The following is a 12,936-nucleotide window of genomic DNA, read 5'->3' on the forward strand; positions in this document are numbered from 1 at the left end:
ACAAAAGTGTGAAACAGATTGTAGAGATTGCAGATAGTAGTGTAGTATGTCACATGGGTGAGAAATTTAGGTTTTAGGATTTTTAGTATGTTATAGATGGGTTCAAGATGGAGGATATAGGGTGTTGTCTTGAGTTCCTTTCTTCTTCTTCCTTCTTCTTCTTGGGTTCAGTGGTATCTTGTGATTGGGTAGAAAAATCCGCATTGTGGGTCTTTAGGGGTCAGTTATTGTGTTAGAAAGGAAAATAATTTAGATGTCACTTCTTAATTGGGTAGCTTAGTTTTTGATTAGACTTAAAAAACCTTGTAACAAGAGATAGCCATTTTTGTGTTGCTTTTCATGCACGCAGAGTCTGGTGCAGACGGCGTGCTGAAGTTTTGATAAGGTAACAATAAACAGAAGCTGAAGACCAAAAAAGTCCAATGTGTCTCTTGTTCCTGACACAGAACTGCTCCAGGAGGGTCTCCCCTGCCAGGGGAGCCCCAGAGAGTTGCCCAACTTGGGGCCCGCAAACTCACATATGTCATTTTTTAGCTATTGGACCTGTAATGAACATGCAAAAAGAACCCAAAAGGATTTACCTGGCATTCATATTCTAGAAAAATACTTGGATAATTTTAATCTGGACAAAATTGTACTGTAAGCATTTAAGGTTGGTCCAAAATCCCCTAACATCAGCAAAACAAGTGGCCTTAATACTTGAGGAATACTAGAAAAGGGCAGCTTGACTGGAGGGAAAGTTACTGAATGCTGATCTCTGAGAACTTATTAATTTCTTCATTGGTACATCAACTTATTTTTTTTTCCAATAGATAGCTACTAGAGTAACAAGGACTAGGACTCCCCATAAGGCTTTAGACTTCTGCATTATTACTTATATGAAAAAATTCTGCTTGGCAAAATTAATATCAGATTTTTAGGTGGCATGAGAGAGTTTTCATAAAATGTTTGGCTTTAAATGTATTTTTTTGGGAATAACTACAGCCACACTTCCTTAATTTAAAACACAGAAAGTCTCGGTCAATTTTTAGAAATGAGCAGTCTTAGCATCACTTCAGATGTTTTCTCAATATATTTGAAATACAGAACCAAAAGTTTTAAACAGCTCTCAGTTATTTAACTTTATATTTTAAATGATCATATGCCATCACATATGTATTTTTATTAAAAAACATATAAAATATCTTTAAGCATCTAAAGCACCTTTGGTTTAGTTGTATCAAGGTACTGTTAGAAACTTAAATCTAAAATTATTCTACATAATCCTCATTTCATAAATAGCTAAAGCTTGATATTATATATGGAGATTAAAGGTTTAGCATACAGATAGTATTTTTATTCATAAACTATAACAAGTATGACTACATTCTTTTCAGGACATAAATGCTGACCCCACAAAAAACAGAGTAGTAAAATAATAAATCAATATTATGGAGTCGGCAACTAAATCTATATTTATTTATAGCCGCTGAAAAAAGTAATAGAAACATGCTAGTTATACTGTCTACATTAATCTCTGGTCTCTACTTTATTCCTCTGTTATTCTGCAGTAATTTTTTATGTAGATCTATCCTGTGGTTCAGACCAGCTATATCAACATATTGCCTTTTTTTTTTTACATAATCTGCCTTGCCTTACCATACAACACCACAAATGTTAAAATGGCCTGCCAATTGCAGGTCCTGAAGATGTTTTCTTATTAATCCAGAAAGGATAGCTCTTAAAAGAAAGACTACAAGCTGAAGAGTCCTTTAACAGGAATAATATGGATCATTTGGTTCAATTGTCTCCAAGTTCCCCTTTTTTTTTAAAGCCTTAATAGTGCCAGCACAACTAAATGGGTTTTGGGAACTGATCCTCAAAAAACAAACAAACAAACAAAAAAACCCAACAAAACCAACTAAAAAAACCCAGTATACTATAGATATTTAACCTGAATAGTTTCTTGATTCAGCCACAGCACACCTATAGAAAACAACTGTGGCAGAATACCTGAAAATGACAGCATACTGGATGTGAAGAAGTAGGTAGTGCGCAGAAATAGCATACACTTGTAGCTGTTGGTGAAAATTCTGTGAGGAAATTTCAGCCTTTGCAGTATTTTTTTGGGGGGCTGCTTTACCTAATACAGGGAAGCTCAGAGGGAGAGGGAAAAAAATTTTTGATCATTAGTCTATACAGATGAAGAATTTTAGAATTCATGATCCTGTGAAATGAACAGCGTGCAGTCACATGCTATGTTGTCCTCAGAGGTGATGCTGGGCAAATGAAGAGGAAGTGAGTTGTAGTGTTGGGATGAAAATAAACAGGCTGAGGGAAAGGTGTCAAACAAGAAAACACTCCCAAACTTAAAATGCAGTTATACTAAGAAAAAGTTATATGCTGTGAAAACGTACTCTATTCAGCAATTCTGATTCCATGAATTATCAGAGCCAGCTTCACTTATTTTACTAGGACAGCTATGACTTTTTTATTTGCAGCTCTGTGAAGCAGGACTGGATTTTTTTTTCCAGCTAAAAATCCACAACAGAATTAATATTTAAGGACATTCTCTTTGACAGAATTGATATTTAGGCACATTTTGCACTACAGAGATGGCATCAGTCACACTATACTGCAGACAAGCCTAAGCCAGACTAAGTATCAGTACAGGTGGAAGCACAAAGCAAATGTTGCTATGACAGAAGCTGAAGAAATAATCATACTTCTGAATAAGTATTGTTAAGCAAACTTGAGATTCACACTGCAGCAAAACTATATCTATTTCAAAAAGGGCTTTTAGTCACACCCATTTAATACCAACAGAGGCAAAAAAAAAATTCAAATCCTAAAAGAACATAATTTCAGGACTCTGAGTTCCAAACAGCACATGGCAATATTTGCTCTACAGGTTTTTATTATCTATTCTGATACACTAGCTACAACTTTATTTTGAGTGTTCCAAGTAGATTTGGCTGGACTAGCCATTAGGAATTCCATTGCTTTTCTCTTCACAGCTTTTTTTTCTCCATGTAAATAAAAAAAAATTAATGAAGCTGATTTAGAAGTCACTGGCTAGAATCCCACACTGGTATTTTTGTGAAATCCTTCTTCAGAGTAGAAACATGGCTTAATCAAGACACCAATATTCCTTTCTGCAATAGGATTCTATCTCTGCTTTAGAGTTCCCATATATAGGAAGCTCTGTTAGAACTCTTGCAGAAAGCATAAAGCAATAAAAATTTAACCTGTTAAATGGGATGCGACCATGAAACGTTAATTTCATTATCCTCTCACACTTAGCTACTTTTACCACACAAGTAGATGCACAGCACACAATAGAAATGATGATGTGCTGGCATCTCTAGTCCAAGAACAAGCCTTTTCTTTTACTATTTGGTTGTTATCTTACATATAAAACTTCTGAGTATCACCATTCAGCTGTTTAGAAAGTTTGAAAACAGAAAACAAATACCATTTTCTGGACAGTGTCTCCGAGCCTACTAAAATGTTCCTTTGGTGGTTTTCAGAGTTCATTTTGGCTTTGTTAGTAGTATTCAAACCATATGTATATGAAATCATCCTAACACTAATTTGATGTGATGAAGGAAAAAAAAAGAAAGAGGGGAGTGGCCTGGTTCTCAGCAGATGGTTGCTATTGTGAGAGTTATATATAGAACAACTGATGAGCGGCAGTTACTTACAAAGAATAATTTTTTCCAGGAATTCTGTGACATCATAAACCACATAAGCAGACTTCAGATGCTTTGTGATATCACGTGAACACTACAAAGGACTTAATGCCAGGTCATCTATTGCTGCCCATTTCTGGCATGGTAAAGGACAAATTCAATAACATTGACTTGGTAAAGCATCAGCACTTCATTTGATCGTGGAAAATATGTACAAGGTGTATTTCAAGCCATAGAAGCCAGTTTTGTTTTTTTTCCAGGACAAAAATATACCTGTGTCTGCTGAAATTAAATAAATTGCATAGAAGCTTTGTGACTTTAACTACTACATCTATTTATACAATGGTTGCAAGAAGATGGATTCTACTTAAATGAGAATCTACATTACAGCCATACTGGAAGAAACTTCTGAGTTGGATATTTCTGTCAAGGAATACAAGGTCAAGAACCATCCAAAAACTTACTGGAACCTAAGTTGTCTATCTTAATCTAATTCTTACCCATCTTAAGTCAGCGAAACACTGCAGGAATTCTTCCTTATACAGGAATTTATGTATTTCCTAAATCCTGTATTTGTTGCAGCTGCTATTATAAATGTTTTCACAAAAAATAGCCAAAAAGGGATGCTACAGGTCTAAATAGCATTCTTAAGGATTAAGGACTTAAGAAAAAGAAAGTTTCTTAAATAGGACAAAGACATATGAAAAGCTGTTTGAAAATCACCACTAGACTAACAGAAGCTGCTACTATCTGGAAGAATAATGTGTTAAGTATGGCTGCCAAAACACTCTGACAGAGATAATACATTAAAGAGTTCAGGACCACTGGGACAAAATAATTTTGCAGGTGATAAATGCAGTTAAGCCCATATTGCAAACCATCTCCACTTGGCAACTCATACAGGAAAATCATGTTCTTCTGCTGTCTAAATATTTTGATTCAAGGAAGAAAAGATTCCACTGGAAAGGTATGAGGGAATTAGCAACTAGCCAATGAATAAAGAGAGGCTGATTCTGAGTGTTCAGAGTTTTTGGAGAACGTGTCTCAGTAAAAGGTACAAAATTTTCTTTTAAGGAATGCTTCTTTTTCTTCTTAAGGTTTTTTTTTTTTTTGCCTCTGAACATTTCAAAGAAGAGCAAGGGGAAAAAAAGAAAGTACTGATAGCATCCAAGATGGCTATCAAATTAATTTTCTCCAATCTCATGCTACAATCAGAGGGATATCTGTAGGAAGATGTTGTGACAGCTACAGTCATTTCACAGTTCAGATGGATATCTCTATCTAATGAATAAAAGCTCCAGTTCCAACAGAATTATGCTATAAGGAAGAACATGCAAACTGAAGAAAAGAAGTTGGCTGTCTTTATAGCTGGTAGATGAGAGAGACCCCAGTATGTCTTTAGTTTCCTTTCTAAATATGTTACAGGTGAAGGGGCTCTTCAGCTGTACTTAGGTACACTTGTCATAGTTGAAATTGAAAAATTGTTGCTGTGAAAATATCAGGATCAGAATAGGTGCAATCACTTCCTGAAAGCAATAATTTATCTTTCCATATTTACTACCAGTACAGTTTCACAGTTAGAACAGGATAACATTCAAACTCAAGTAACTTTTAAAGTAATAATATTCCCTACTGAAGACATTATTAATCTTATGTTATGTAGTGCTTTTTGCCCATATAAATCCAAAAGCATTTAAAGGACTGCTCAAAGTAGTATGTATGACCAGAATTTTTTTACCACACATGGAAATGAAAGCACCTGTGCTGAAATAACAATGCTATTTGGTGCTCTTAAGACAATATTACAGGTTTGTCAGAGTGGAAATAATTAACACCAAAGAGGAACCTAGGAAAGCAGAAAGTTGTAATGCCTTCTAGACTGCAGCACTAACCCAGATAGCATGCATTTTTGTCAAAAGTGACATTTAATCTCATATGCTCACACACTGAAATCCTATCTCATTCAATAAAAAATGCAGTCAAATGCTACCACTGGCTTGCTAAATATATTCAAGAGAATATTAATGTACAATAAATACAAATCAAATTAATTCAATTCACAGGTCGTCAGTCCCCAAAACTACCCTTAAACCTTTCATTTTCATTCTTTCTTGAAATAAACACATGTAAACATTGCCAAAAGCTTACTGATTGCCCTAACTGTATTTCAAACTTTTTAAATGATGGAACAAATACTGTGTCATATACACTTTGTGCCAAATTTAAAAAATGGAGTGCTACAGGTATAAAACCATGCACTGAAACATTTCCTTCCTCATTAAAACAAAGCACCTTTCAATTAGAGGAAAAATAAATTCTAACTGTACATGTAACTACAGTCCTCAGACATACTAATCTCAGAAAAGGATTTTACAGTTTTGAAATTGCTGCACATCCTTGGGAGGCTACCTTAATCTATTGCTTTTAGGGAAATAGTAAAAAACACTAAGAATTCTCAAAATCACAGAAGTTTAGGCATGTTATTTCAAAAGGCAGAGGTCATATGGGATTCCCATCACAAGAAAAGACCACTTCAGCTGAAGATATATTAATAGTATACCCAAATAAAATGGTTTGAGAACACTACCTAAATGGCCAAACACTTATTTCCACTTAGGAGCTTTTTTAGATGTTGATGCTACCAATTGCTTATACTGTAGATTTGGTTTTTAAATCCTTAGCATGCATTTCAGACAATAAATCATAAAGTTGTCTTAACAGATAGAAAATATAAGAAAACAGTTCAGATTTTATAACCTGTTGCTGCAGATTCTTATGTATTCAAATGTATCAAGAAACTGCTTTATCAGAAACCAAACAAAAATCTAGTCCTTATATTCAGCAGAGCTGCCAACAAAATACTTTTTTTTTGGTTTTGATCTCTGCCAAAATATGAGACAAAAAAAATCCTATTTGTATTTTTACATTATGAATTGTCTGTGCACAAATGTCTCCCATCTTACCATTTACACAACTCGTAGTACACATCAAAACTAGAGCAAAGGACCAGTCCTACATTGCCTAGTAAAGCAATACTGCACAAACTAGATTAGTTTCCTTTTTCTTCCTTTTCTTGGGCTATATAGTTACATGTGGGAAAGAAGCATTAAGTTATAAATGTTCTCTTAGGTTCTGAAATTTAATGAATGAACAAATGTTGCCTATAAAGTACTTTTAATATTGTGATGACTTTCTTTTTTTAGCACAATCAGTAATAAGGGAAAAATACACCCCTCAAATCACAAGTTAGACTGCATTAGCATAGGCAATGCAGAAATTAAACTGTCATTCTTATTTTCAAAATAGCCAACTCTTCAAAGAAGGATTATTCAGGGTTAAGGCACAAGATTGCAATTTTAGAGACTACAGATCTCATATGTGATCCATGACAGTCATCTGAATTTTCCACAGCCAAACTCATCAATAAAAAAGATTAATCCAGCATTTATTTTACTTTCTTTTCTATTTAAGTTTATTCATGTTGCTTCTTTTTCTTTAAAGCTTACTTAAGAGGGTTCTAATCTTCAGAAGTCAGAAAGTATTATCATAACTCAAGATTTAAAAATATGGATCTCTGGACGAGTTATGTTTTATGTCATAAGTCCTCTTTCTTAGATCTCTAGATTAACACTTTTCTCTTCTATTACATTTTTTCAAGTTCCTCTCCTCCACACAGTACCAATTTTTCTATCTCAATATCATGAAGCAGTTCCTTGCCTCAATGCCCAGGTTGATGAGCAGCCCTTATGTTGATTATCTCTTGCCTTAACATATTTGTACCTCTCAAAATATAACTGTTAAAATAGTCATCCTTAAGAAAGAATAAGTATTTGTGTTATCAATTTATTTTTTGTAATCAAATGCTTCTTCCCTTGTGTCCAGGTATATGTGGTCATCCAGCAGGAACATAGTCACTACCTGACTATTCATATACTCTAAGTGTCTCTCGTCAATAATTTGTGATATATCCTTTTGGAGATACAGAGGAAGAAAACCAAAAAGTTCTAAAAGAGAATTAACTCTATTGCAGTAAAGACGACACATTGCCAGCGCTCACATTATACAATACACTTCTTATATTTACAATACACTTCTTATATTTACATTCCATACCTAAGCATGAAGGGAAAAAAGAACCTTACAGATGTCAGATATGGAAACATTTAATTTGAATTTTTCAGAATCAGTAAAATTATCCTTGTGCTTGAATATTGGCACATATTTATTTTGAATTTCCTATGAACTACCATCTGGGGTTTTGGTGGGATTTATTTGTTTGGTTTTGGGGGTCTCTGTTTGGTTGGGGGGGACGTTTGTTTTGTGCTTTTCCACAAAACACCATGGGTTTATGTAATAAGAAGGAAAGAAAGAGGGGACTTATATTAAGTATTTCAAAGGCAATTGAGTGCTTAGTCATAGAATGTTTTGAGTTGGAAGGCACCTTAAAGATCATCTTGTTCCAAGCCCCCAGTCCCCTCGCATTCCATGAGTTAGGACACCTTCCACTAGAACAGGTTGCTCAGGGCCCCATCCAACCTGGTGTTGAACACTTCCAGGGAAAAATTTCACTGGGAATGTTTGACAATATTTTGCAAGGACATATTTTCTTATCTTTACATGTCTGTGTATGTTGATACATACACAGACATGTGTATGTTGCTACATTCAAAAGTAAGTCTATAGTTTATGAGAATTTCTGTATTCTACTTACTTGAATTTCAGTAAATTATGACATCAAGAGCCACTAATCAGATCCACTATGGAACACTATCATCAGAGAAATGCTTATTTAATTTCACAGTGGAAATACACTCAAAAAGAGGATACTAATTTATGTCCAAGGTCTTCTAAAATACACATTTAATTTGAGAGAGGAGGAGAGATGTTTTTGACCATTTTAACTTTGGTGGTGTTAAGAAGACTGGAGCAGCAAATCTCACCTCAGCAATCATTCTGTTGGTGTCCCCCAAAAAGAGTAGGTTTAAGGCTTCCTCTTCATTGGTTGCTTGCTGAAGAGACAAGTTTTTCAGGTGAATATTTTGATCAGAGTCTTCCATTATTGTCACTTTTCTACATGCAAAATAAAAACAACAGTGAAAACTAGAGTTTTAATGCAATGTTGTTTCATACTTTACTTTTGATCACACCTAAAAGATGAACTCTAAAACGCAAGCCAAATCATAATGAAAAAACATGAAAAATAAATGATACGCATTAAAGGAAATGTTGATTTCTTTTTCTACTGTCACCTCCTTTTTATTCCTTTATTATGAAACTTCACATAGAAAAGGAATATAAGAAAACTAAGTTTTAGAGAAAGCTCTGGGATTTTTATTTATTGAGATAGTAAAATTTCAAGAGTAAGAGATTAGATGAATCATCACAAACAAATAATGCGTAAGGGTTTGTTTGCTATTACCAAGCACAGATGATAAAGCATACCATTATTTTGGCATACAAATATACATGGAATCAGAATCAACACATCTGTAGTCAACATGTTTCTAATAACTTTAGAAACATTTGTCAAGCCTATTTGTCTTTTCATTTTTCTTAAATGGTAGTAACTACAACTGTAAATTATCCCTTCCTTAAATTAAAAGCAAGCCAACAATGATTTTATTTATTCCCCTTGTTAGAAATGTTCTTAGTTACACATAAGACTAAAGCTGTCCAAAAGGAATTGGATGCAAGTATCAAGGATATGGCAAAAGCTCCAGAAGAGCTGCTAAATATTACTGAAAATCCTTTTCACTTCTTTGAATAGTCCTTCAACATAAGATTTTGTTTTCTTTTGAAATGGTTACTGAGAGTTAAACTTTATTGGCATTACTGAGTAGCCATTAGGGTCTCCTCTGCTGAGACATCCTATAGTATCCAACATGGAGGCCAAGTAGTTGCCTCACTGGATTTGGAAAACTCAGAGAAGAATCTGTTAAAACAGAAGTACACTAAATCCGAGGATAAATAACATGTCTTTCAGAGTGAATTACAAGTTCTGATACAATTTAAAACAAATTAGAGCTTTTTTTAGAAGTTAGGAGTTGTTTTTATTTAAACTAAAACTATTGTCTATGTAAGTGTAGCTAATATTTTCCATCTATACATACACACCTATATGTATACATGTATGTATTTAAATATTTTTTAATGTTCTTCAAGATAAACCACAAGAGGGAGTATGGGGCTTGAGTTTTTATCAGTAGGTAGTTCTTACAGGTTAATTACTCCAAGTTGCTTCAAAACCAGAGAGATTGGGTTTTGTTCTGCTTTACTTTCCCTTCCACACCATCCCAAACTGAGAATGAAATCAAGCATCAAAGCAGCATTCCATAGTATTACTCTTAAACATTGTGGGAGTAGTTCACAGTCTGATGGTCAAAACACTCAAATGAATATAGAGAAATAATTTTAACACATTGCAATGCACTCACTCTTTTCAAGAAAAATTGCCCATAAGAGTACACACAGAGCTTCTTTGGTAGTTATAACAATTGCTCTTCCAAGTATAATTGCCTCCCACTGTTAGCCTTATTTTTGTGTGGTGGTATAAAACATTTCTCATATAAGCACAAAATTCAGCTTTCCCATTCAAAGCATAAACCCTGGAGTAGAATTCTGGTCTTGCGTATCAAACTTTTGATAATGTCAGATTGTATTCTGTCTGCACCTGTGTGTGCATCACACACTAAAGCCCACAGCAGTTCTGATTAGCGAATACCCTTATTAACTTGTGCCCTTTCCTGCATCAGCTGAGCTGCCACCAATGCAGGAGAGCCTTGCACACTGAATGCTTTCATTTATTAAATTCTTGTTACTGGTAAACATTGACCTTAAACTTCCTTTGATTAATTAATACTACTTCATTAGCTTGTGTATTATAATTATATTAAAAAAGCCACTTAATATATTTTGGAAAACAAATTACCATTTTAAAAGTCAAGCTTCCTATTATTATATATGTCTCTAGGGCTTAGAATTGAAGACATCGAAAATAATCTCAAAAACTTTATAAACATTTAAAAATTAATCATAATGATGCAAACAAACAACATATGGAGATATACAACTCCTATGCCAATACATGAGCAGAATATAGTGATATTACGTCATTGTGAGGAGACTGTGGAGCCGAAAATAAATTTAGGATAAAGTAAAAAGAGAACAGTAGCAAGTATACATCTTGGAGTCTGTTCAGAAGAACAGAATAAATTAATGGATACATATAGGCAATGCTTTGTAAAGCTGCAAGGAACTTTAGCTTTTAGGAAAGAATTGTCAGGATAATAATTTTATATATCATCCCAAAAAGATGACCTTTCAAAAGTACAACTCACTGAATACCACAACAGAGGACAAAGTCAACATGTATTCAAGAGGCAAGGTCACAAAGTTATTCAGCTACCAGCACCACAACAGCACACAGATTTGATTTTCCATCCAAGTAGAGATTTAGAGCATAATCTCCTTTATGAGACATGGCAGAACTATGAGATGAGTAAGGGCTTGTGCAGACTGTTTGCTTGACACATCATATTGTGATAGGAAATCCTTCCCACTGTCTCCAATGGATTCTGTTTTGAGACAACAGAAACACAGCTTGGCTGTTCTGGATGTTATGGACGTGACTGGAGACTGTTACACATTTAGGGGTTAATGATTCATGTAACAGTGAACCTGAGCAGGCACAGCCTGTGAGGTGCTGTGCACACAGCAGGGCATTCAGGCCTCAGTTGCGCTGCACAGATCCCTCAGCTGCCAGATAAATTCACTGAGTTCCCAGGAGAACACCTTCTAGAATGAAGCTCTTTTTCTTATAAGAAAATTATACAAAGGCTCAAAAGAGCAAAAGGGACACCTCCTCTCCATGGCCAGGACCTGTACTGCTCTTATGCAGTGCACCATAGGGAAGTCATTCAGGCTCTGTCCAACACTGCATGGATGCAAGGCACCCAGCAAGTGATGGGATGCAAGATTCACTTGCCATCTATCTCCCTCCTCTTATTCTGTCTTACCAAAGCAGTTACCCTATCAAGATATTTGTTTTAGCGACAAATTTGTTGCTAAATCTTTCTTACTGACATCTGGAAAAAGCTGTGCACTCTTTCTCCCCCGTCACCCTACCATGTAGAACAAGGAATCAAAACTGAAACAATGAGATCAGTGGTTCATGTACGAATAAAACATACAAAATCTGTTAGAATTTGCAGACAACATCAATAATCTCACTCACAAAAAAAATTTGTCAAATAAATTTTGACATTTGCTCAAATGCTTATAGAAAAGTTACCTTTAAAAAGCTTCACTGGACTTTATACAAATCAAATCAACATAAAACATGGATGTGAATAACCAATATATCTTACATGCTGAAGTTATTTTATGCCTTTTAAGAGTAATTTGTTTGAACTGTAATTTTTAAAAAATCATAACCTTAGAAGAAATTTTTCAAAACAGGTTTTAGCTGGCTCCTCATTAACAAAGTCTAACCTTACAAGACTTTGTATACTCTTAACCTTGGGTATTCAGTAGTAACACAATGAACACTCAATTTTGAAAGAATGTATTTCATATTAAAAAAGTGACCTAATAATATTATTAGCCTTAGAAGTTCTAAGTTCTATACTGATAATTCTCAGAACACTGGAAATATATTTCTTGTAGGTTTATGGTTGGTGGTCAGTTTCCAAATTACATAGTTGATACAGCCATTAAAAGGGGCTGACATTAACAGTGTTGAGACTGGAGGGGAGAATTAGGTTTATCTGCATCAAAAAATCAGACTGAATGAAATATATTTCCTATATGTTTAAAATTATTCCTTTAGCCTTTATTTGTATCCTTCTTTGTTAAGGAAAACAGGAATTCTTTTAGTAGTTATTTTAGCTTTCCACGTCAGCCTTTAAAGCCCTTGGAGGGCAGTAGAGAAACAGAAGAGTATAAACTAATTTGAGGTAATTTTCCAATATGCAGCAACAGGTTTTGTTTTAAAGGGAAGTTTTTTCACACTGACCCCATGGAACATAACAGTTCTGCATGTTACTCACATATATTGATATAGACATCATTGCTGATGTTTGAAGTTAATTGGTTCTGAGCTTAAAGTGTGATTTTCTTTAAGTCAGACGGCATCACACTAAACATTTCCCTCTCAAAGAGGACTTTAAAGAACCTTCACACAAAAATGGGGAATCCATTTAGCTGACTTGAAATTTAGATTCTATTTTCCCCTGGCCACATCACTGTGGAGTAATGGTTGTCTGAG

General features: G+C 34.6%; 1 protein-coding gene across 5 annotated transcripts in view; it reads right to left on the reverse strand.

Annotated features, from left to right (window-relative positions):
- KIF6 (kinesin family member 6) overlaps positions 1 to 12,936 on the reverse strand; it is a 159,418-nt gene that overhangs the window by 124,670 nt on the left and 21,812 nt on the right. For all 5 annotated transcript variants that reach the window (XR_008436374.1, XR_008436373.1, XM_053973890.1 and 2 more), the window contains exon 6: positions 8,612 to 8,741. Coding sequence is in view for 3 of the 5 variants with exons in the window: in XM_053973890.1 (XP_053829865.1) it covers positions 8,612 to 8,741 (130 nt within the window). In the remaining 2 variants the exon portion in view is untranslated. The remainder of the gene's footprint in view (positions 1 to 8,611; positions 8,742 to 12,936) is intronic.

This window comes from Vidua macroura, chromosome 3 (assembly GCF_024509145.1).
Source record: "Vidua macroura isolate BioBank_ID:100142 chromosome 3, ASM2450914v1, whole genome shotgun sequence".
In the NCBI taxonomy this organism is placed as follows: Eukaryota; Metazoa; Chordata; class Aves; order Passeriformes; family Viduidae; genus Vidua; species Vidua macroura.